Below are 22,800 nucleotides of genomic sequence, written 5' to 3'. Positions count from 1 at the left end.
GGAGCTGAATCAGTATTTACCTCAGCCCGTCTTCCCCTGCTATAACAGAACACCTTCGACTGGCTTTAAGAGTAGGGTGTTTGGGGGGTCACAGGGATACATACAGTCCTGGAAATCCAAGTGCATATCCCAGTATTTGGGGAGGACCCCTGCATTGTGGAAGGCAGAAGGGCAAACACATGCAACACAGTAAATCCAGTCAAATACTCTTTTATCAGGCCCTTCCCTACCCACTCCCATGGTAACTGACCTATTCCCGTATCAGGGGCATCGATCCATCCAGTAGGTCAGAGCCCTTGTCTCAGCCTCCCCCTTGAAGGACCTGTTTCTCAACTGTGCTGTAATAGCAGTTCAATTTCTTTTGGTTTTTGCTTTGTTTTGTTTTAAGAATGTGTAGACTTATCACTGTGTTTCTGTTGTCAAAATGTATGTTCTTGATCTTTCCTTCTTGCCTTTGAACAGGCCCAAAAGAAACAAGCTGGCTACTTTAACAGCCTTAAAGAGGACTCTGGGAATACCTACAGTGTGACCATTTGGACGAAATCCTGCAACCAAACTTCATGGTTCTCCTCTTCAATGACATTCAAGCAGCCATCACTGGGCACAAACACTGTGATCTTGCCATTTTTGATGAGCTGACCAGGTTCCTCCTGATAGCAGAATTTGGCTGTTTGACTTCAACCCCTACTTTTTCCATCACAACTCCTTTTGTATGAGGAGTACATTTAAAAAGATTGGCCTTCAGGGCTGTGCCCAAGTGGACTTTCTTATACTGTTTATCGTGCAACTTCGGATTCCACTGGTGACTGCAGAACTCGCTGGCAGTCTGGAGACCCCCAACACTTGCCCATCTTGCCGGGTGCTGTGATCCAAAGGGCAACAGTTCAATTTCAACCTTGTTTTTAAACAGGATATTCAAAATGTACTTTCAAGAGACACAGTTCAACTCCCTGCTCATAAAGTGAACTTCTGAGGCCTCTCACTGACTCAGCCAGTCTTGAGGAGTTGAATGGCTTGTAAACACTCCATTCACAAGTAAGGACAAGATGTCAAGACAAACTGGAGAAACAGCATGTTATTTTCACAAAGCATAGGTAAGCTTGGCATGCCTCAATGAAGAACAAATTTAACACAAGAGCAAGCACCACAGGGACCTATCAACCCCTCCTGAGCAGGTTCCTTCTGTGTGCAGGAAAGAAGACGAATCCAGGAAGATAAGCAAGGGGCTCTGCCAGCAATGGGTGTCTGCCATGGTGGGGCTACCTTGAAAGTGTTCATTTGCCTTCCAAGTTCTGCCCCCCATGGGCCTCCCTCTTTGCTCTGTTATGAAGGAAAGTTAACACAGAGCTGGTCAGGGACCTCGCTCTCTGCCACTCCTCCAACTCTCTTTTGCTGGAATACCCAGTCTCAGAGTGTGGTGGAAGTCCACTTCAACCATCCACACAAGGCGTCTCCAAGGCAGCCAATGCTCTCAAGGATTCATTCTGCCTGGGGACACTATACTAATAGACATCTCAGTGCCATACAGATGATGGGATGGACGGGACGGGACAGGACGGGACAGAAGAGACAGGGTCAGGAGAGGCCTCAGACCTGAGGTGATTCCTGGGCAGATGATCTTGTAACTGTCCCTGCCAGGCATGGAGACATCCTAAGGAGCCTCCCCTGCCCCTCCCTTTCACTGTCAGACTGTAGAGACAGTGCAGCCCAAGGTATTGGGAATCCCCAATTACACAGAAGGAAGAGGAAGAATAGAGTTAAGCAGTTCTAGGCTTAAGTGCCAATTACTGCCTGAGCTCTGGTCTCTCCTGCAAGGTGGTCTGACATTGTCAGAACTGAGGAGATCTCCCTGGGGAGACAAGCTCCTCCTAGGGCTAGTCCCAGCCTCCAGCCTTTCCTTTCTCCAAGGGGGAGACTCATGTGGGGAATCACCCATCCACCGGGCCCAGTACTCTACCACCTAGTTGCCAAACTCCTAATTCAACTTTGCAGCTTGGCAGATTACTTAACCTCTGACCTTCGGCTTGCAAGATGGAGGAACAAGGAAATGGAAGTACGTTGGTCGGCTAGTCCAGTGACAGAGTGTTCAATAAGGGTTTGCCTCTGCTGCAGTTACTTGTAGAGAGGCTACAGTGTTCCCTACCTGGGAGAGGGAAAGCCTCTGTGAATTTGGATGCCTGGATTCTCGCCAGGATCCACCATCAGGACTAGCTTCCCCTAGCCTGAAGGAGTATTCATTCTCCTAGCTGGCTGCTGAAGGACTAGATGTTTGGCACACATGACTTCATGGCAGGTTTGAACAGAATCACAGGAGACTACGAAACAGGACGACAATAAAACACACAACAGGCTTTGGGTGGGAGCTCCAGGACATGGCTTTAATTTCCTATCCTCTCTGACCAAAGGAGCTCGAGGCTAGGCCAACTCCATTTCCTGATGACTACAGACCCAAGGGCCCCTGGCTGCCAGGGCAGCCTCCAGAGAGGCACCTCAGGCTAAGGCTTCTTCCTCCAAGTGTAGCCTCAGGTAATGACTTATCTCCTGGGCATGTTTCCTTGTCTGTGTGGGGTTCCTCACAGCACTATCTTCTAGAAAGGCTAGAGGAGTAAAGCCCTAATGTTCCTGGTTTGGTTTTTGTTTTGGGAAAAAAAAACACGGATTCCCCAGCCAGGTGGTAGTGGCACACACCTTTAATCCCAGCCTTGGGAGGCAGAGGCAGGTGGATTTCTGTGAGTTTGAGGCCAGTCTGGTCTACAGAGTGAGTTCCAGGACAGCCAAGGTTACAGAGAGAAACTGTCTGGAAAAACAAAAAACAAAAAACAAACAAACAAACAAAAACCACACAGATTTCTAGAAACTGTCATTTGTGCTAATTCCTTCTTTGACACTCCTTCCTTGGAGAAGGGTGTCCTTAAACATCTGCCCAGGGTGAGAGCAAATTCATCCATAAACACTTTTGCCAGCAGACTCCAACACACCTGAGGTACCATTCATTCTGCCACCCCACTCAACAGAGTGAAAACTAAGGCCCAAAGGAATGAGGGGATTTGCCCAGGCTGGCCCATGAGGGGCACCAACACTTCTACAGCCACTCCTCTTCCCTGTCATTTCTGAATGAAGGGATAGAGCTGCTTAAATTAATCCTGGTTATGTAACAAAGGGAACTTGGACAGCTAAGCAGCGTGGGGGATAGGGAGCTGTCACTAATATCAGTTTACATGGGCTAAAAAAGCAACAAACAAAAGTGCTCCCGGAAGCTAGCTCACCTGGCTCACCTTTACTGGGTACTAAAGTTCCAGCCCAGGACTGGAGAGGGTCCTTGAGTACCAAGACACCCTGAGACTGCTCAATGCCTTTTGGAGTAAGGGGAAGTGTGGCAGACCGGTTAGGTCAGCTGCAGGACTAAGCATGGGGGGCCTCCCTCCCCTGCCCATGCCCCCTGTGGTCCTGGAGGACCTGGACCGCCCCACAGACCACAGACATCGGGATGCAGGTGCTCTGGCCCCTGAGATTTCTCTAGGCATGTACACCCAGTGCAAATGCTGACACGGTGGGACTCACTTAGCCAAACAGATGGTCCTCCAAAATGTCAGAGACCCAGACTCCTGTGCAGTGTGACCACCACAAGGACACTGAACAATCATGTCACCTCTCTTGTAGCCCACCAGCACAGAAGCTTGACAGGTGGATTCCTAGTGCTCTGTTCACAAGCTAGTACAACTACAAACACAGGCTCAATGAACAAAAGGGGCCTAACACTGTCTCTAAGGAGACATTCAGGATGCCAAACATCAGAATCCATCTCACTGGTAGCACCATCGATAAAGGAAGGTGCATCAGTGTAGGAGGGTTTAGTTGAAGGAGGTAAGTCTCCGACATTGATGTACACTGGACTTATTTGCAGCTTTAAAATACCTGTATTTTTTTTTTAATTTTTAAACCCATGCACACCTAAAATCCCAGTTCTTGGGAGGAAGCATATAAGCTCAAGGTTAGTCAGGGGTGTATAGAGAGACACTGTCAGAAAAAGAACCAAAGGTGGAGAGTAGCGGAAAGCCAGGAAAAACCTGAACCTTTGTTGCACTTGTCTTAGTTACTGCTCTAGTGCTGTGAAAACACACCATGACCAAGGCAACTTAGAAGAAGCAGCATTTAGTTAAGGACTTGCTTACAGTTTCAGAGGGTAGATCATCATGGTGGGGGCATGGTGGGGGGACATGGCGCTGGAGCAGTACCTGAAACCCTTACATCTTATCCTCAAGATAGAGGCAGAGAGAGAGACTGGACCTGATGAGGGTCTTTGACACCTCAAGTCACACCCCCGGTGACACACCTCTTCCACAACAGGACTACATCTCCTGATCCTCCCCCAAACAGTTCCATCAACAGGAGACCTAACGTTCAAATACATGAGCCTATGGGAGCCAATCTCATTCAAACACCCTATTTATTATTGCAGGGATGTTAAAAGGAAACCCACGCAGTTCTTCTAAAAGTTAAAAGCAGAATTTCCAAGGATCCAGAAATTACACTTGTGGGGATACACCTAGGAGAAATGAGAGCAGGGTCTCGAGGTGTCTGATGGGTAGAAAGAGTCCAGTTGTCCATCACAGGCAAAGATAATGTGAGCTTAACCATATGATGAAATACTATCTAGCTTTAAAAAGGGCGAAAATCCTGACACATGCTCCATTTATGGATGGACCTGGAGGACATTATGGTGACTGAAATAAGCCAATTGCAAAGGGGCAGATATAGCATGATTCTGGTTACACCGGGCACTTAAAGGAATGGCTTTCAAAGAGACAGGAAGCAGGATGAAGGATGCTGAGGCCTGGCAGGTGGGGGAACAGGAGCTTATTATTTAAGGGGTGGGTTTTAGCTTTGCGAGATGAAAAGATTTCTGAGTCTGGTTACATCACAAAGGAGAAGTATTCAACACCTCTGAAGTTCTGGGTAAAAAGAGACCCTTTCTAAAAGTCAGGATCAGGGGCTCGGCAGTTAGGAGCATTTGCTGATCCACACAGGGGCTTACATTTATCTGCCACTCCAGTTCCAGGATATCCAATGCCCTCTTCTGAACTCTGTGGGCACCAAGCATGCATGTGGTATATAGACATATAGGTAGACAAAACACTCAAATATTTAATATATATTATTTATACATACAAAATAAATCAATGTAACTTAAAAATTAAAAACAAAAAAGATGGCAGCTCATGAGGAAAACATTCAAGATTGAACTCTGGCCTTCCCACGCATGCACCCTACACATGAAGACACACACACACACACACAGAGAGAGAGAGAGAGAGAGAGAGAGAGAGAGAGGCTTTAAAAGGGCCAAACAACATATCTTATGTATATTTAGCCTCAATTTCAAAAAGATTTAACCTACAGTTTGCTGCAAGGATGTATCTCAAGAGCGTGGGTTCAGAATTGCCCTGCAGGCCTGCCCTCCAGGAGCCAGCCTTTATCCATCCGTCTGGCCAGGGTCTCTGCAGTGTCAGCCCCCTCCCCACACCTTCCCCATCACCCCCCACACACACACACACACAGACACACACAGCACTGTTGCTAGCCCAGGAGCATTTGGAGGAAGCATCTGAAAGGCCAGCCAAGTCCTCCCAGGCCTCTGGAGAGAAAGACAAGACGCTCAGGCCACACAACCTGAGTCCTGCTGCTTCCCTAGGCCAGCCTGGCTGGGTGACGCAGCAACTTCTTCCCCAGCGTGTGCCACCCGAAAGACGCCCTCCCAGAACACACCTCAGCCGTGCAGGCTCAGAGGCACTGACGAGAACCAGCTGTGTGTTGGTGTGAGCGACCAGGCAGGTGACAAGGCCTGTGGCCCTAAGACACAGCCCTTGGCACTGATACCAAGGAAGGGAGGGAAGCCCAGGACTCGGTGGATGCAGCGCAGCTGAAACCCACGTGGGATTGGGAGACAGGCGACCCCTGCATGCCTCCAAATCGGGTGTGGCCCTGCCAGCTCCTGCAAGGCCGGCTCCCACGCCCTTCACAGAGCCCAGTGATTTAGCCCAATTAGACGGGAAGAAAGCAGCATTCACTGCAATCCTGTCGCCAGGCTTCGCTTGCTCATTCCTCTACTTATAATTATATCAGGTGATGCATCAGTGTGGCTGTCTCCTGTGAGACTCATCCACTGTTGTTCACTGAAACATTGTAACAATGGCCAAGGAGTCAGGGGCCAGGCGGGCTTCACCCACATGCACAAAGCACAGCCTTAAGCACTCCCAGACCATCTACTAGGAATCGAGGTGCGTCCAGAGTCTGGGGCCCAGCACACAGGAAAGTGGCCAAGACCATGAGCACCAACAAAGTCGAGCCCTGGAGTTCAGGGGGTGCTAGAGGTCCAAGATCTGGGGATAAATTCCCGAGGCCAGAATTCGCTCAAACTCTACTATTAAATCATCTCTACAGCACAGAGGGACCCATGCGCAATCAGGCCAGGCATGGCTACGTGGGCCGGTGACCTTACTTCATGTACCTTCTACCGGTTATCCAAAAAGGTGACACCAGGTGGGAAACCCTATGTGTGACATCCAAAGGCCTCAGGAAAGGACACCCACAGGGTCAATCTGAAGATTTGGGTTTCAGTCTCTGGAGCTTGCTTGTTAAGCTGAAGCTGTGTGACATGTACCATTTATTCCCGACACTTTGGGGCCAGACAAAGTTAAGTTTTCTCTGGATACAAATACGGCAGAAAGCTTCCATCATGGGTGAGCCTAGGCTAACTAAAACCTTCCCCCTGGAAAGAAGGAACGAGGCTGAGTCCAGGTTGCAGAGAAACCAGCAGGGAAAAATGACATACACACGGACTGTGGAATGGGGATGTGACTGGAGGAACTGCTGTCCCCTAAACCTGCTAAGTGTGGGGAGAGGAGCCTAGGAGCACAGCCCAAGGATGGAGAGCTTGAGCTGGACCCCAAGCATGAAGACACAGGAAGGCATTTTATCCTCTGCACTGTGTTTCTGTTTGGCTCTGACCTTGGCCTTGGATTCAGAGAAGGAAAGAAATAGAGTGAATGGTAGGAAATGGTTCTTTGCTGTGAAATCCCCAGGATGTGCACCCGCCACCCCACGGCACCCCCAGAAGGGCGATGCTAAGGGTGGGGCTTGAGCTCATCCTCTTTGTCATGCCTAAGCTGCTCCCCCCAAATGCCCAGCACAACCCTATCTGTGCTGCTGGCAGCACTGGGTGACCTGTGATCGTGCCAGTTGACCCCTGAATGACTCAGCTTCCTGGTGATGAACTTGTGAAAGGTCTCCAGCAGGCAAGAGTCAGAGTGCTATAAACAGAGCCCTCCAGAAACTTCTGGGGCATTCTCCCCTAGGTTCCAGGGTGGGGCTGGAGTCATTCAACATTCTGGAGCTGCCTGAATGAAGAAGGGTCTGCAGTCTTGAAGGGCTGCTGGTGATTGCGACAAAATAAACTATTGTTTTGAGGCAGGCACTTTGGAATTCCGGGACAAGGCAGGCCCCCAAAAATGGGACATAAGCAGTTGGCTCCTCTCCCAGAATGCACTGCAAGCAATCCTCCCTCCCAGCTTTCTTCTCAAGGCAGAATTAGTCTGGCTGGGAGTCTACATTAATGAGTCTAAACAGACACCTACAAGTCACACTGTCCCGAGGAACAGAGAGGCCGTGAGTTTGAGTCACACTTGCTGTGCAGTCAGTATACCTCCGGTCACCTTGCACTACAAGTAAACATGATGGCATCACTTCTTCTGCTTGGGGTCCCTGCCTCTGAGATTGAAGGAAAAAAAAAAAAACAACTCCCAACTCCCCTGGACTTCCTGGTTCCTTCTCTTGCTCAATTGCATAGCAGTTTCTGGGGACAGCCTATCTTTGCAGCAACTTTTGATTTCCAGGGACTGAAAGAGAATTTCAGAAACTTTCTTAGGAAGTCATTGTCATAAAATACAAAGAGCAAGGCCTGAGACGTGTCACCTTATTGACAGGGGCCTGCTCACAAGCCTGAGGAACCCTACATTTGAGGGTCAACAGAGCCCACCACTACCTGTAGTCATGGTGCCATGCACCCCATAGTAGCACACTGAATTTTCGGCGCATGCCGGGCGGTGGTGGCGCACGCCTTTAATCCCAGCACTCGGGAGGCAGAGGCAGGCAGATCTCTGTGAGCTCGAGGCTGGGCTGGACCGACAGCCTAGAAAACAACACAGAGAAACCCTGTCTCGTAAAAATCAACTTCTCCAATTCCAATCCAAAACTTGAAAGGGTCAGCCAGAAGTAAACAAGTAGTTAAGACTTAATCCAACTCCCAGACTGTGAGGGTTGCTCTATTTATAATTAAAGGCCATTGCTCAGCTGGCATCTTCAGGCCTCTAAGATGCATTTGTCAATCTTCAATAATTCTGGAAGAGAGTTCCTTGAACCCTTCTCCCTTCCCAGCATGCACAAGTGCTCAGAACTCAGATGTTTCTGGAAAAGCTGTGAGATCAAAGGGGGAAAAATAGTTTGATGTACAGCTTCAGGTGCTCCAGGGGAAGTGATTCCACAAAGTGCTTGCTGCCCAAGTACCAGCACCCGAGTTCAGATCCCCAGAACCTTATGTAAATGCTGGACAGATCTGGTGGCCCACCTATAATCTCAGCACATGAAAGGAGAGGCAGCCACTCCCTCGAGCAAACTGGCTGGCTGGCCTAGATCAATCAATCAGTAGGCTCGAGGGGGAAGGGCCAAATGAGAGACCCTGCCTCAATGTATCAATATGTAAGGAGAGTAACTGAGACACCTGACATCCAGCTCAAGCCTCCATTAAAAACACACCTGGAAGCCGGGTGTTGGTGGTGCACATTGATGGCGCACACCTTTAATCCCAGACTCGGGAGGCAGAGGCAGGCGGATCTCTGTGAGTTCGAGGCCAGCCTGGTCTACAGAGCAAGTTCTGGGACAGCCTCCAAAACAATACAGAGAAACCTGTCTCGAAAACACACACAAACACACACACACACACACACACACACACACACCTGGATCTGGTATACAAATATGTGCCCATACATGTGCAAACATGTATATGTATAATACATGCATACCACAAACATGCACAAGAAGGGGAGAGGGAGGGAGAGACCCAGGGAGAGAGACGCCCCCCACCTTACACTTGGGTACATTTGTGGGCTCTACTTCAATCAGCCTAAACCTTTTCTTGCATTGTTTCTTCTGAGTAACTAACTACCCAGCACTGGCTAGGCACAGAAAGAATCCGTCCCCAACCAGAACCACCCGAAAACAAATTGAGTAACCACGGCCTTCTGTGCCAGGGCACTCCATAGCCACATGGGGTGTGGTCAGTAGGTCCATGCACATGTTGTTGGATTTGCCTCCAGGAGAAATGGGACTCAGTTTCCATCAAGTGTGCATTTTGGGTGTCTCTCTCTAACCCAGGACTGGACAGCAGGCACAGAGAGCCCTCGTGCCCTAGACTCACCCAGCTTCAGAAAGAGCACTAACAGGGAAGTGTGCACAGCCACACCTTCACCTTCCCAGAGGACAAGGAACCACATAGGAGTTTCAGCCTCCAAAACAAGCCCCAGGCTCCTTGGCTCCTCCTAGCATCGCAACTGTCCCTTCTCAAGCTTCTCTGTTCCCCCCAACTGGGGCGGTAAGGGTCCCTTAGGCAAACCTTAAACTGCGTGGCCACTTCTGCTTTCACTAATTCAGGCCCAGTTCTGAAAAGCAAAGCCTCCTCCAACCCAGTGGCATTTCCTTTCTCCTACCTTTTGTTTCCACCTTCCCCTGCTCGGGGCAGTAAATGTTTTCACCTCTGGGACAGGCTGATCTCAGCAAGCCAACATGAAGTTCCCAACAGGGAACTGAGGGGGAGTGCTGAGCTTGCACTACAGGGACCCCCTAAACACCAAAGTGTTCTCACCAAGGATCAGGACCCAGACCACGAAGATCATCGGGAGATCCCCAGGGTGTGCTGGTGTCTAAGGCATCTGCTACCACTTACCAGAACAAGACACATCAATCTCTGTTCTAACACCCACAACTTCTTCAGGCCTGGACACATACTGAGATACAACTGAACCGGCACAGGGCCTCACAAACCCCTTCCTTCCTTTGAGGTTCAGGGTCCCTGAGGATGGTCCATCTCCATTCAAGGAATTAATGTAATATGCATCTTGGGTATCATACCCCATGCGTGAGGCATCCATCTCACAAAGAGCACAGCTGCTTGATGGTAGCCAGGGCATAAAGCCCTGAAGTGTTCCCAGGAAGGGCATTAGCATGAATTAGAGAGGCAACAGACTGGAGACTACAGGAGCAACCAAAACCCAGAGATGGTAACTATAGAAATCCACCTCTCCCTTCTTCATTGAGTGTACCCAGCTCACTTGCACACCCATGCACAGGACAGACAGACAGACACACACACACACACACACACACACACACACCCCGCCGCCACCACCAGCAGCAGCAGCAGAAGCAGGAGCATCCCTTTGGGTCCAATTCCTTGAAACTAATCATCTACCATCACCCAGCACTTTTAATCTAGGTACCAGACACCCTGGTGACACCCCTAACCACCTTGACATGTCCCCACAGAGAGCACCCTGCACTCAGGCCATGGCTGAATCAGAGGCTGTGAAAGTAAGTCTTGTGTCCCACAAGGCAGCACTCATCCCTACATTCAGTTCCTGATGCCAAGGACCAGCAAAAAGAAAAATGAAGAAAGGGAGGCCAGGGAAACCTGAGACAATGGTACCTATTTCTACACAGATCAGCAAGCACAGATATCAGGACAGTACACACTCTATGAGCCAGCAGATCTAGGGGTAACGCGCCCCAAGACACTCCCAGACTCATTTGTTCAGTGCTCCAGGGGCAGACTCTCAAAATCAGAACAAGGGTGTGCAATGGTAAGTCCATCAAGGGCCTCCAAGCAACAGGCCCCTGCATCCTGATGGTCATCTCCTCTTTCCTGTGTCCCAGGTGAAGACAGCAGCAGGCAGTTGAGGACTCAATGGGATAAGGGGCCACAGCCACAGGGACTCCCACTATCCTATGTGAACTTGGGACTAGCTAGCTTTACCCCCCTTTCTTTCCCTAAGAACCCGGTTTAACAATATGCAGCCTACGCAGTTTTAAAGCTGTGCTCCCAGGCTAAGGAGGAGGCTCGGTTACAAAGCTACTTGTCATGCAAGTGAGAACCTGAGTTTTAATCCCCAGATCCCACATAAAGGCAGGCACAGTACTGTCTGTAATCTCAGAGCTTCTATTGCAAGATGAGGGGTGGAGACAGGACAACCTCGGGAAGCTTCTGGGCCAGCTAACCCGGTGTGCACAGTGGTGAACAAGAGAAGACACATTGTCTCAACAAGAGGGGAGCTAAGGATCAGCACCCCAAGTTCTCCTCTGACCTCTGATGCCATGACACCAAAACCCATGCTAGAAGGAGAGAGAAGGGAGGGAAGAGGGAAAGAGAAGAAGGGGGGGAGGGAGGGAGGGGAGGGGAGGGGAGGGAAGGAGGAAAAGATAGAAAAAACTGTGTTCTCTGCATGGTAGGATAATATGTAAACTCAGCACTTTGGGAAGCGTAAGAGTCAGGAAGATTAAGAGTCAGAGGCCAGCCTGTGCAACAATGATGAAAGCCCATTTCAAGTAAAGAGAAAAAAAAAAAAAAAAACTGGCGGCATTATTGTCTAAGATGCAGGTGGACCAAATGGAAGACAGGCCAAGCGTGGCCACTCTTCCCAATTTCAAATGAGAAGCCTGCAGCCCTAGTGGACAACAGAATTCTAACACAGCTCAGAGACATGACTTTCCCGACACTGAAGCTGGTTAATGGCATGACCAAGAATTAAATACTTAAGGCTGTCCCTGGTTTGATGGTTTCAACCTGAGCATAAGCAAGACATGCACACACCTCTTCTGCGGCCCTGCCCACAAGTACATCTCAGAACACCCTTCCCGGCCATCCCAGGGGATAAAAACACCTTGCACACAGAAATGCAGGATCAGGGGCTTCCTTCAGCTACAGCATACACCATCCACTATGTGGACAACCAGACCTCAGGGTGCTGGAACTAGGCTCTGCCCAGCCAGAGCTGATGGACCCAGGAGCTCATCAGACACAGGAAGTGTCATGGGCAACAGAGGCTAGGCTTGACCAGAGGACAGACATTTCCTAAACTTATTATGCAACTGCTGCCTCAAGCAGGCTGGGATTTCTCCCAGTTTCAACACATTTTGTTTTCTCTGCAAAGAAGACACTGGTTTAAGGCTGTGGCCCCTGGGTGACTAAGCTACAGTATCCTGGGCTGTCTGGGATTACAAGCACGTTGGAGGGATATTATCAAAGGCGCCTCTGTGAACCAGTGTGAGCTTCTAGAATGACTAAAGATTGCAGGGTGGTAGCAGTCTGGGCTGACCATCACGGTCTCTCTTCAACAGTGTCCCCAGAGGAGGCCAGGAAACACTGCTCTAAACCCCAGACCTTCAAAACAAGCAGCAGTCTAGCCACCCCAAAACCTGACAACTCCCACCTCATCCTTCCAGCCCAAGTGAAAGTACTTCCTTTGGGTTACTGGGTATGAAGTGCGGGAAGGCAGGGCTGCTTGCTCCTCACCTCCCCCCAGGGTCTGGCACCATGAAAACAAGCTAGATGTCCCATGTCAGGGAGCCAACCCTACCCTTATAGTGGGATCTCAGTTTGACTATCATAAATACTATGGGCAGTTGATGGGAGATGCCATTCTGTAAATCTGTCTCTTATTGGTTGTTGAATAAAGCACTGTTGGCCAATAGGGAAGCAAGATAAGTGGGACTAGGAGTTGAGGAGGATTCTGGGAAGGAGAGACACGGAGAGTCACGATGTAGCCTCCAGAGGAGTAAAAGGTCCGGACCCCTTTCTCCAGTAAGAGAAATACTTAGATTAACAATTATGGGGTAAAGTCAGAGATAGCCAGTAAGAAACCAAGCAAATGGCCAACAGCTTCATAATTAATATACCATCCTATGTTTTATTTGGGGACTGCAACTGTGGCAGGGCCTAGGTGGCTGGCAAGGAAGGCTACACGTTACAGGCAGTCCCGATGTAGAACCTTCCCTATTGAAAACTGTGGTGCCCAGAATCCTGGTCGTGGTGTCTCACTAGATGTGGCAAGCATCTAGCGCTGTCACACTTCTGATTTCAGATGGATAAACCTTGAGGGCTCTGAAGCCAGTTGCCAAGGAGCAGTTATGAAGGGTGGCCTCTGCAGAAATTCATTCACCAAATGGCTTCTAGCACCTACTCTCTTGTTTCAGGTCAAGGAAATGCAGAGATCAACAGAACACAGCCCTGCCTACTGGAAGCTGATATTCTCCTATCAAGTAAGAAAGAACACTGTAAGTGCAAATAAAATCTAAACACTAAAAGCAAGCAAATGCTAATGTGTGTTAGAAGGAGAAAACACCATAGAGAAAAACCAAAAGACAGGAGCGGGAGGGAGTCCAGGAAGCCAAGGCCCATTGGCAAGTTCAAACACCCTAAAGCATGGCAGCAGGGAGGGAGAAGCACATAAAGAGACCTTAGACTCAGAGATACTCAAGTCTTCCATTTCTACAAGCAGCAGCCAGGAAGAAGCTGGAGATGTCACACCAAGGAGTTGGGCTCTCAGAGGGGCACTGAGGTGAGGAAAAGGGAGGCTAAGCCACCAGGTCATGATGTCCAGACATGCTGTGTCCTGGGGTGGATGCAGGGGTCACCAAGAAGAGACACAAGATGTCTTTGAGACCAGTCGGGGCTTCAGCTCCTGAGAGCCTGGACTGGAGATGAGGAGAGACAGGGATTGGGGAGTTAGCAGGCCAGGTGAAAACTAAGACCCAAACACTCCCTCTGGGCATAGGAGACTGGGGTGTGCAGGGCAAGTACCCAAGGCCCAGGAGGGAGCCAGCTGCAACACACAAGACCACTAACAGTATCCAAAGAGTGGTGGGTAAAAAGCCTAGGGAGCCATGCATGGGGCCTGTGATCCCAGCCTTCAGGTAGTTTCGGCAGAAGGATCAGGAGTTCAATGATCATCCTTGGCCACGAAGCGAGTTTAAAGCTATCCTGGACTACAAGACATTTTCCCAAAACACAAACCAGGTGCAGAAATTGGAAGGTGATGAAGAGGAGGTCACAGGACAACGGCCCTCTCACAACACTGGTTATTTGAGAGGAAAAGCGACAGCCAGGGCTGTTTGTTTACAAGAGAAAACAGGAGGGCAGCGCTTTGGGGTTCACAGGGCCCAGGTGAAAAGTTTAGGATGGGCCTGCTTATTTTAGGCAACAGGGCTGGCTCTGACCTGCAGATATGCTACGGCGGAGCCACTGCGTGAAGGAGGAGGGGTTAAAGGCCCTGCAATGGGTCACCCAAGGAAGACGAAAGATGACCATCTCATGTACCATTTACTGAGAGCCTCACCAGGCAGGGGACGTGGCATACATTGTCATATTTTTTTCTTTCAGTAACCTCACAAGATGCATCTGGGGTTAATAATGTTCCCCAGTGTGCAGGGAAAGGACCTGAGGTGATAGGAGGTTAAGTCACGTGCCCCAGGTGTAGAGTCGGGACTGAGTCCTGTGGTACGAATGGTTCATGAACATCACACCTCCCTGCCACTGCCAACTTCCCCCAGAGCAGCGGTTCTCAACCTGTGGGCTGTGACCCCTTTGGGATAGAAAGACCCTTGCACAAGGGTCACACATCAGATATCCTGCATATCAGATACTTACATTATGATTCACAACAGCAGCACAATTATAGTTGTGAAGGAGCAATGAAATAATTTTTATGGTTGGAGGTCACCGCAACATGAGGAACTGTATTAAAAGGGTCACAGCATTAGGAAGGTTGAGAACGGCTGCTCTACAAACAAGAGATAGCTGTTCCCTTACAACGGTGGTTGGAAAGCAAGAAAGCTTGAAGGGCACTGACTGGAAGATGAGCCCGTCTGGGGTCCAGGTTTCTCCGTAAACTAAGAAGAGACGTAGCTTGTGGCCATGAGGAAAGCAGAGGCAGTGGTGGTCAGAAGCAGTTGACGGGGCTTGGGGCCCACAGGGTGCCAATGGAGGCAGTCAGTGTTGAAGCACCCAAGGGCTCGGCTGCCCGGCAGGCTGGCAGCTTTCCAGAACTAAGTGTAAAGAGGCAAGAGCAAAGAAACGGAGGGCGGGGCAGCAGCCGCAGTAATGGATGAAGAAAGACATGACGACGTGGGAAGGTTCTGGGTCAGAACCAGGACCCATGGAGGTGACAGCCGGTGACCTCCAGGGTGTGAAGAATGGGAGAATGGGACTAGGGAGACTGCTTAGCTGGCAAAGCATTTGCCAGGCAAACGTGAGAGCCTGAATTTGATCCTGAGAACCCACGCCTTTAATCCCAGCTCTCGGGGGCAGAGGCGGGCTGATCTCTGTAAATTAGAGACTGGTTTGGTCTATATCTGAGTTCCAGGGAAGCCAGGACTACACACTGAGACCTTGTCTCAATTAGTCAACCAACCAACCAACCAATAAATAAATCGCTGGTTGGGAGGGAAAGAGAGAGAGCATGTTCGAGAGCACAGGCTGGACATAGTGGTGTATTTGTAATTCCAGAGCTGGGAAGACAGAAGCAGGCCAATCCTTGGGGCCTAGCTGAATCAGCAAGTTCCAGGCCAATGAGATTCACAAGCACGTGCATACATGCATACATGCATACATGCATACACACACACACACACACACACACACACACACACACTGGGCACAGGGGCCTGCACTGTCAGGCCTAACTGTGCCTGTCCGTAGAGATCTGGAGAGAAGCAGATTGCCAACTGTCCAAATCCTTGGAGAAGGGACAGTGACTACAGCCACATTCATGAAGGGGAGGGGGAAGAAGCAGACTCACTCTTGGAGAACATTCCCCTTGTATCGATTGCTGTCCTGAGCATCTTAAGGACCTCACCCTCTGATCACCCAAGAGAGCAAAGTCTTCTTTCTACAAGTGGGAAACTGGCCTAGAGGCTAAGAAACTACTTCAAGATTGCACAGGTGAGAACTGGGGCCCACTGCCAGGAAAATCGGTGAAAGGTCCCTGCTTCCCCACCACTAGGAACAGAGACAGACTTCTATGAGGACAGGAGGTAGCAGCATTGGGTGACAAGGGAAGATGGCAACCAGACATTCCCACAGGACCCAGTGGCAGGAAAGAGAAAGCAAGACGGAAATCATGGCTCCCCCTCCACTCAGGCAACCCAAGGCTGTGAACTCCGAGGACAGAAAAGGTCAGCTTGGTGAGCCTTGGGAGTTCAAGACAGAGCAGGAAATAGCAAGGCCAAACCACAGGGCTGCAGTGCTGTGTCCCTGGGCAGCACCAATGGGGGCCAGACTGCTTCAGATTACAAAAAGCAATGCCCCAAAAGGAAAGAGTGAGATGGGGCATGGGAAAAGAATGGGAAGCAGTGGGGTTCCAGAAAGGCTTCCCTACTGGCTTCATATGGGGAGGAGAGGGGAGAGAAGGGGGAGGGGCAGATAAGTCATCCAATGATTGAGGGAAGGCAGTCATTGGCAACCAAAAGGCAAAAGTCCAGTCGACCTGGTGGATCACATCTCAGCACTCAAAGGCAGGATTGGCATGGGTTTGAGGCTATCCCAGGTGAGTTTCATGTCAGTCTGGACCTTGTCTCAAAAGAAAAGGTGGGAGGAAGGGTTCTGGAGAGATGACCTGCAGAGGACAAGAGTTTGCTTCCCAGCATCCATGACAGGTGGCTCACAACCACCCCTAATTCCGACTCCAGAGGAGCTGATACCTCTAGGTTCCATGGGCACTTAAACTCGTGTGCACATATTTACACAGTAATATACACATAAATACATTTAAAAATCTTTAAATACATACATACATGCACACACACACACACACACAAGCCCAAGGCAAAACAAAATGAGATTAGAGGCCTGAGGTAGGTCACTGCAAAAGAGACAAAAAGGCTCTTCCAAGAGAAGGTGGTTGTTGTAATTTAAGAAAAGTGGCTCGCAAGAGACAGGGTTCAATCAGAGGAGTTTTTTATTAGGGAAAGAGATCATACAAAGGGGAAAGGGAAGGGGAGGACCAGTCTCCAGAGACAGGAGCAGCAGGAGAGAGGAGAAAGGAAAGACAGAGGAAGAGAGGGAGAGAGGGAAAAAAAGAGAGAGGGAAAGAGAGTGAAAAACGGGAGGCTAGGAGGTGAGCAGGGCCCCTTTAAAAAAGAACATAGTGAATCTGCACAGGGGGTGCTCTCAGTGGCTGCAGCTGAGGGTGTGTCCTGTCAGAACCCCAAGGACAGGCCAGTACAGATACCTGAACACTAACAGTGGTCAAGGTGGCAAAGACTTAGCCAACAAAAACCAGTAAAACATTTGCAGAGCACATCCCTCAAGCTCTGAACACTTGCCCCTCTGTGACTAAAGAAACACAGTCAATTAGTGTACACACACACACACACACACACACACACACACACACACACACACACATCCCCATTAAACTCTAAATGCACAGAAGACAAGATGACTCAGCAGGTAAAGTGCTTGCCAATGCAAGTTCCATCCCCTAAGCCCACACAAAAGTGGAGGGAAGAGACCTGACTTCACAAAGTTGTCCCCTGACCTCCACATGTGCACCCCACCATGGCCATGCCCACATTCACACATCATACCCAGGCACAGTAATAAAAAATAAAAAAACCTCAAGCACCGCTCCATATTAAAAAGCTAGAGTGGACAGGCGTTGGCCAATCTTATGTCAACTTGACACAAGCTGTAGTTATCTGAAGGGAGGAAACCTCAATTGAGAACATGCCTCCGTAAGATCCAACTGTAAGGCATTTTCTTACTCAGTGACTGATGGGGGAGGGCCCAACTCATGGTGGGTGGTGCCATCCCTGGGCTGGTGGTCTTGAGTTGGATAAGAAAGCAGGCTGTGCAAGCCAATAAGCAGCACCCTCCATGGCATCTGCATCAGCTCCTGCCTCCAGGTTCCAGTCCTGTTTGAGTTCCTGTCCTGACTTCCTTCGATGGATGAACAGTGCTGTGGAAGTGTAAGTCAAATAAACCCTTTCCTCCCCAAGTTTCTTTGGCCATGGTGTTCGGTCATAGCAATAACCCGAACTAAGACACCAGGCATGGTGGTGCACACCTTTAGTCCCAGCACTCAGGAGGCAGTCAAGCTGATCTCTGTGGGTTTTAGGCCAGCCTGATCTATACAGTGAGTCCCAGGCCACGCAGGGCTACATACTGTGTCTATATAAATTAATTAACCAATTAAAGTTAATGATTCAGTTTTTAAAATCAATTTAAAAGTAAGTAACTTATTTTCTTTTTAATGCTGAGTCCCCTCCACAACTCACTATTGTTCTGGGTGCTATCCTCCAACCTTTGAGTCCCACCCAGTCTGTCCCTCTCCATTCCTGAACAGAGGAAATGAATGTGTGGGGGTCAAGTTGCAACAGGAGATACAGTCGGTCACCAGCATGCACTGGGGTGTCGTGAAAAGAAGGGAAGAAATGTAGTTGAAGAGAACCCTTTTTTGACTCCATGTCTGCTTATAACACACCTGTCCAAACGTGCCTCTCAGTGAAGGGCAGGGAAGGGCAGACACGGGTAGAGAGGGGAAACACTATCATTTTGCTCCTGGGAATAGCGTGATTTGGGATTTCATGGCCTCTAGAAGTTGAACTGGTATCACCTGTCCTACACTGTGTTCTAAAGCATGAGGAAGTGGGAGGTGGGCTCTGGCAGCCGCTAGCACTCTCTGCCAGTCAACCAGAAAAAAACTCAAGGGCTGTGGGATGTCCCAGAAGGCAGGCCAAGTGGTGGCCATGCCAAGGCCATCCCCCACAAGATGCCCACAAGGACCACCTGGAGAACTGTTACCCGCTCATGGCGGACAGAGGGCTCACCCAGGAAGAGTTAGAGCAGTGCTTTCTCGACAAGCAGGTCTGTGAAAGGGTCAGCGGAGGTTCCCCCACTTCAAATCTTTCCTGTTTCCTTTCTTCCCTGTGCTTACCAAGCTGACTTTCGTGGTCTCTGCCTAATCTGGATGGAATTTCCTCCTCCACCCACCTGGCATTCGCCCTACAGTCTTGAGCACTTCTGACCATGGGCTCTTTCGTCCGTCCACCTCATAGGCCAGTCCAAGCCACCATTCCACTTGCCACCAGTTAAAGGTTCCTGCCAAGCCCAGATTAGAGAGAAGCCACATTTGGACAAGAGCCTGCAGACACCCAGGCATCCTGGGTCCCTCTGCTGGTTGCTACAGTCATGGGGACACTCAGCGGTACCACCAGTCTATCTTTAAATGAAGCATCAGCATCTACCACAGGCTGTGAAGACTAAGGGAAGAAAAGTTTGGAAAAACTGATGCAAGTCTTCCCAGTAGGAACTTAAATAACCTCGGGCTATTGCTGCTGGGGAATCAGAGAGAAATTAAGGACCATCAGATCCTATGATGCTCACACTTAGTTTGGAAATGGAGTTGTGCTAGGTAGCTCAGGCTAGCCTTGAACTCACTCAGGCTAACCTCAAATTCTCTATCCTCCTGTCTCAGTTTCTAAGTGTTAGGAACCAACGCATGTACTATCTGGCCTGTCCAGCTTTTTCACAGGCTCTGGGGAACCATGACCCAAACAGAACTTCAACAGGGTTTCTTCCTGCCAAAGCCATACCTGCTTATACTTATAGACAATACTGTCACCAGTCTGTCTGTCAAATGCTCAGCCCACTAGCGGATCAAAACCCACAGTTTGAAAAACACTGGACATTAAAGTAGCATTGGGAGGTGACAGAATCTCATGAAAAAGCAACTTCAGTATTAGAACAGTAAACATCCGTAAGTCCTCTTACTGTACTTAAGACCACAAAACCAGAGAGCTCAGCAGACTTAGACCTACAAAGGACCTGCCCAGGGTTCCACAGCTCACACATCCTAGGATAGCAAATCTGAAAAAGCAGGCTGATTCAACAATCATATTTACCTATGACAAGCTCCAAGTGGAAAAAAAATGAATGCCTTTTCAAAAATCAAAGAAAACCTTGTTTTTTTCTTCCCAAGATATGATTTACATGCATTTGGTTTCAGTTGCAATAATTAACATGGAAGGACAATAGGTGTGCCATAGAAAGGGGGATGGGTTAAAGGTGAAGGGAGTGCCTGTTTTCACCACAACAAAATGTAGGCACACTGAGGCAGAGAGCAAGTGAGCTGAAGGGCTGCCAAGCCAACCCAGGCCTCCTGACTCAATTACTCAGTCTTCATCATCCAAAATATTTAAGAGGGACGCAGCTTCTGTCTTCTCCACATCAAACATTCCCATGACTGGGGCACGGTTGTGTCCCTGCCACCTCCGGCAAGCCACAGACAACTGTGGTGATTTTTGGTCATGGCTGAAAATGAGAGACAGAGACAGAGACAGAAAGAAATCCTTGCCACCCAAAGAAAGTTGTACGGGAACACAAAAGAAACTTCACACCCAAGCCTGTGGGTCTGAGAGCTAACCAAAGCCAGGATCAAAATCTCAGACCTAGAACTTGCTGACTGGCAACAAAAAACTTCCTTTTTTAAGCAAGCCCCATAAAGTGAATACTTAAAACAATCAAGATAGCTACACACACACACACACACACACACACACACACACACACACACACACACACACACACACGTTGTCCATCCACAGATGGGAACTTTTTGGAAAGACTAAGCACACAGGTGAAGTCTGAATCAAAACAGACTGGAAAAGCATGGGAGAACTAAACACAAGGCGCATTACTTACACAGAGGAGACAAATGCCTTGACTGTCAAATAAATCAAAAGGCATCAAAAATTGTTTAACCTTCAAAGCTAAAGTGATCCTTGAACCAGAATTCATGGCAAGGAGGTACCAGGTCTCACGGGTGGAAGGGTTCCTTTGATGGAATGTCATCTCCAGGTCCATGGGTCTGCTCAAATTATCAACTCCTAACTTTCCCCTGGCTCTAACCAAGACACATTACGCCGCAGAAATGTCACTACATTTGATCTGTTCTTTCCTATACTAACGCCATGGCCCTTGACATACTATGTGTGCTGGGTCTTTCTGAGGTGATTTACAAAGCTAAGTTTCCCTCACTCGTTCCTCAACAGTGGCAAGCGAGGAGGACTGCATGATTCCCCACGAGGACAGAGGAGGGACAGAAATGATGACTCATGTCTGGCAGCGAGCTGGAAGACAGGCCTTGCCTTATGCCCAGTGTCTGTTCTCACTGGACTTGGCCTGTCCAGCCATTGACTGCCAGCTCTGAGAAAACCCAGATATTCACACCTGCTCGGGTGTGGCCCACATCAGCAATAAGGTACTATTTTGTGTGTGCATACCTGGTCCCCTGCCTTAAAAAACAACTGCCACTTAGTGAGGTCCCCAAGTTCCACGAAGCATACTGGAGGCGCAGCCCAGAATTCAAGGGGCTAAGACTCCTCTGCTCCCCTCCCTTGGGCCTCAGTTTATTCATGTTAACTCCCAGGGGTGCCCCCCCCCCACGTGTTAGATGAGTTCCAGCCCTAAAAGTCGGTACTGGTATTACTTCCTCTATCTCCCGCGGGCCCTCTCCAGTCCCCAGCACTGGCAGCTCACAGTCTGAATCTCACCTGTTCAAGCCGCCTCTTGACAGAAGCGCATGGGAAACTACCAGGGGGAAGTGGCCGGGTCAGACTGGAAACCTATTACACAACCCATAACCATAGAATACCAGCTTGCAGGTCCGCTTCACAGCAAGCAAAGCACAGCAAACGACCCTGTAGGTCCCACTGACTCCCAGGAGAATTGGGTGGGAAAGGAGGCGTCACATGGTGTATCACCGATCCAGTATCCCCAAAGAACTGTCCTGAGCCTGGGGATATGCGCTGGCTCCTCCCCAGCCCCTAAACTACCCCAGAGCAGCGGGCGCCGCGCCGGGGCCAGAGGGCGCGCGGCCGGTAAGGGGGTTGGGGGGGTGCGTTTCTCCGAGGCGCTTCCCGGCCACCAGCTTGCTAGGAAGCCGCGCACGTGCAGCGCCCACGCGGTCGGACAGCGCAGGGCCACAGCCACCGCTGTGCACGGAGTGCTTACCACTTTGAACCCCGCAACCGCGGCGCGGCGTGGACCAAAGTGCGGGGCTTCCTGGCAGGATCTGCAACACTCCACCAAGGCATCTCGGAAGGAGCGATGCGGCGCTTCCCGGAGCCAGGGCTGCACGCGCCCAATCGGGGCGAGATCCCTGGCATGTCGCCGCGCCCCAAGGGACCCGCAGCTTGGCTTCGCCGCGCTGCCCTGGGACTAGCGCTGCGCGGGATGCAAACACGCACGCGCTCGGCTACTCTCGGCTCCTTTCCCCCACAGTCCTCGCGTGCCTCACCTTCACGGAGTCCAACGGGTACATCATGGAGTGCTCCAGAATCCCAGCCATCGCTCCTGCTGTCATGTGGGTGGACACCGAGGCGCTGGTCGGTAGGTTCTCATAGTCCTCCGACCCGGCGTCCTTACTGCCGCAGCCGCCATCGCGGCAGTCCCCATCCATCCTCCGGCCCGCAGCCTGGCTCCCCACGCCGCGGCGGAGCTCCATCCGCAGCCCCCGCGGGGCGCGGGAGGCAGCAGGAGGTGGGCAGAAGGGGGAGGGGGAGGAAAACTTCACTTCTTAAAGTGGGAACCTCCTCCCCCCGGGTTGCGACGGCTGACGCCATGGCGGGCTGGGGTGGAGCCGAGCGGCCCGAAGCACCAATGGCTGGAGAAGAAGAGGCCGGCAGTGGCCG

At 50.2% G+C, this 22,800-nt stretch overlaps 1 protein-coding gene and 1 pseudogene across 2 annotated transcripts in view; both read right to left on the bottom strand.

Moving 5' to 3' along the window:
- LOC110341022 lies at positions 1-22,275 on the bottom strand (annotated as a pseudogene).
- Slc25a37 (solute carrier family 25 member 37) overlaps positions 1-22,800 on the bottom strand; it is a 37,618-nt gene extending 14,818 nt beyond the window's left edge. The window contains exon 1 of one of the 2 annotated variants that reach the window (XM_005071019.4): positions 22,407-22,800. In XM_005071019.4, the coding sequence (XP_005071076.1) occupies positions 22,407-22,613 (207 nt within the window). In that variant the 5' untranslated portion in view covers positions 22,614-22,800. Of the gene's footprint in view, positions 1-22,120; positions 22,307-22,406 lie in introns of those variants that run through there. The other variant, XM_040737945.1, reaches the window with a different exon arrangement.

Source organism: Mesocricetus auratus, unplaced genomic scaffold (assembly GCF_017639785.1).
Source record: "Mesocricetus auratus isolate SY011 unplaced genomic scaffold, BCM_Maur_2.0 Super-Scaffold_2245, whole genome shotgun sequence".
NCBI classification, from domain to species: Eukaryota; Metazoa; Chordata; class Mammalia; order Rodentia; family Cricetidae; genus Mesocricetus; species Mesocricetus auratus.
This window is presented reverse-complemented; position numbering and strand designations above follow the sequence as displayed.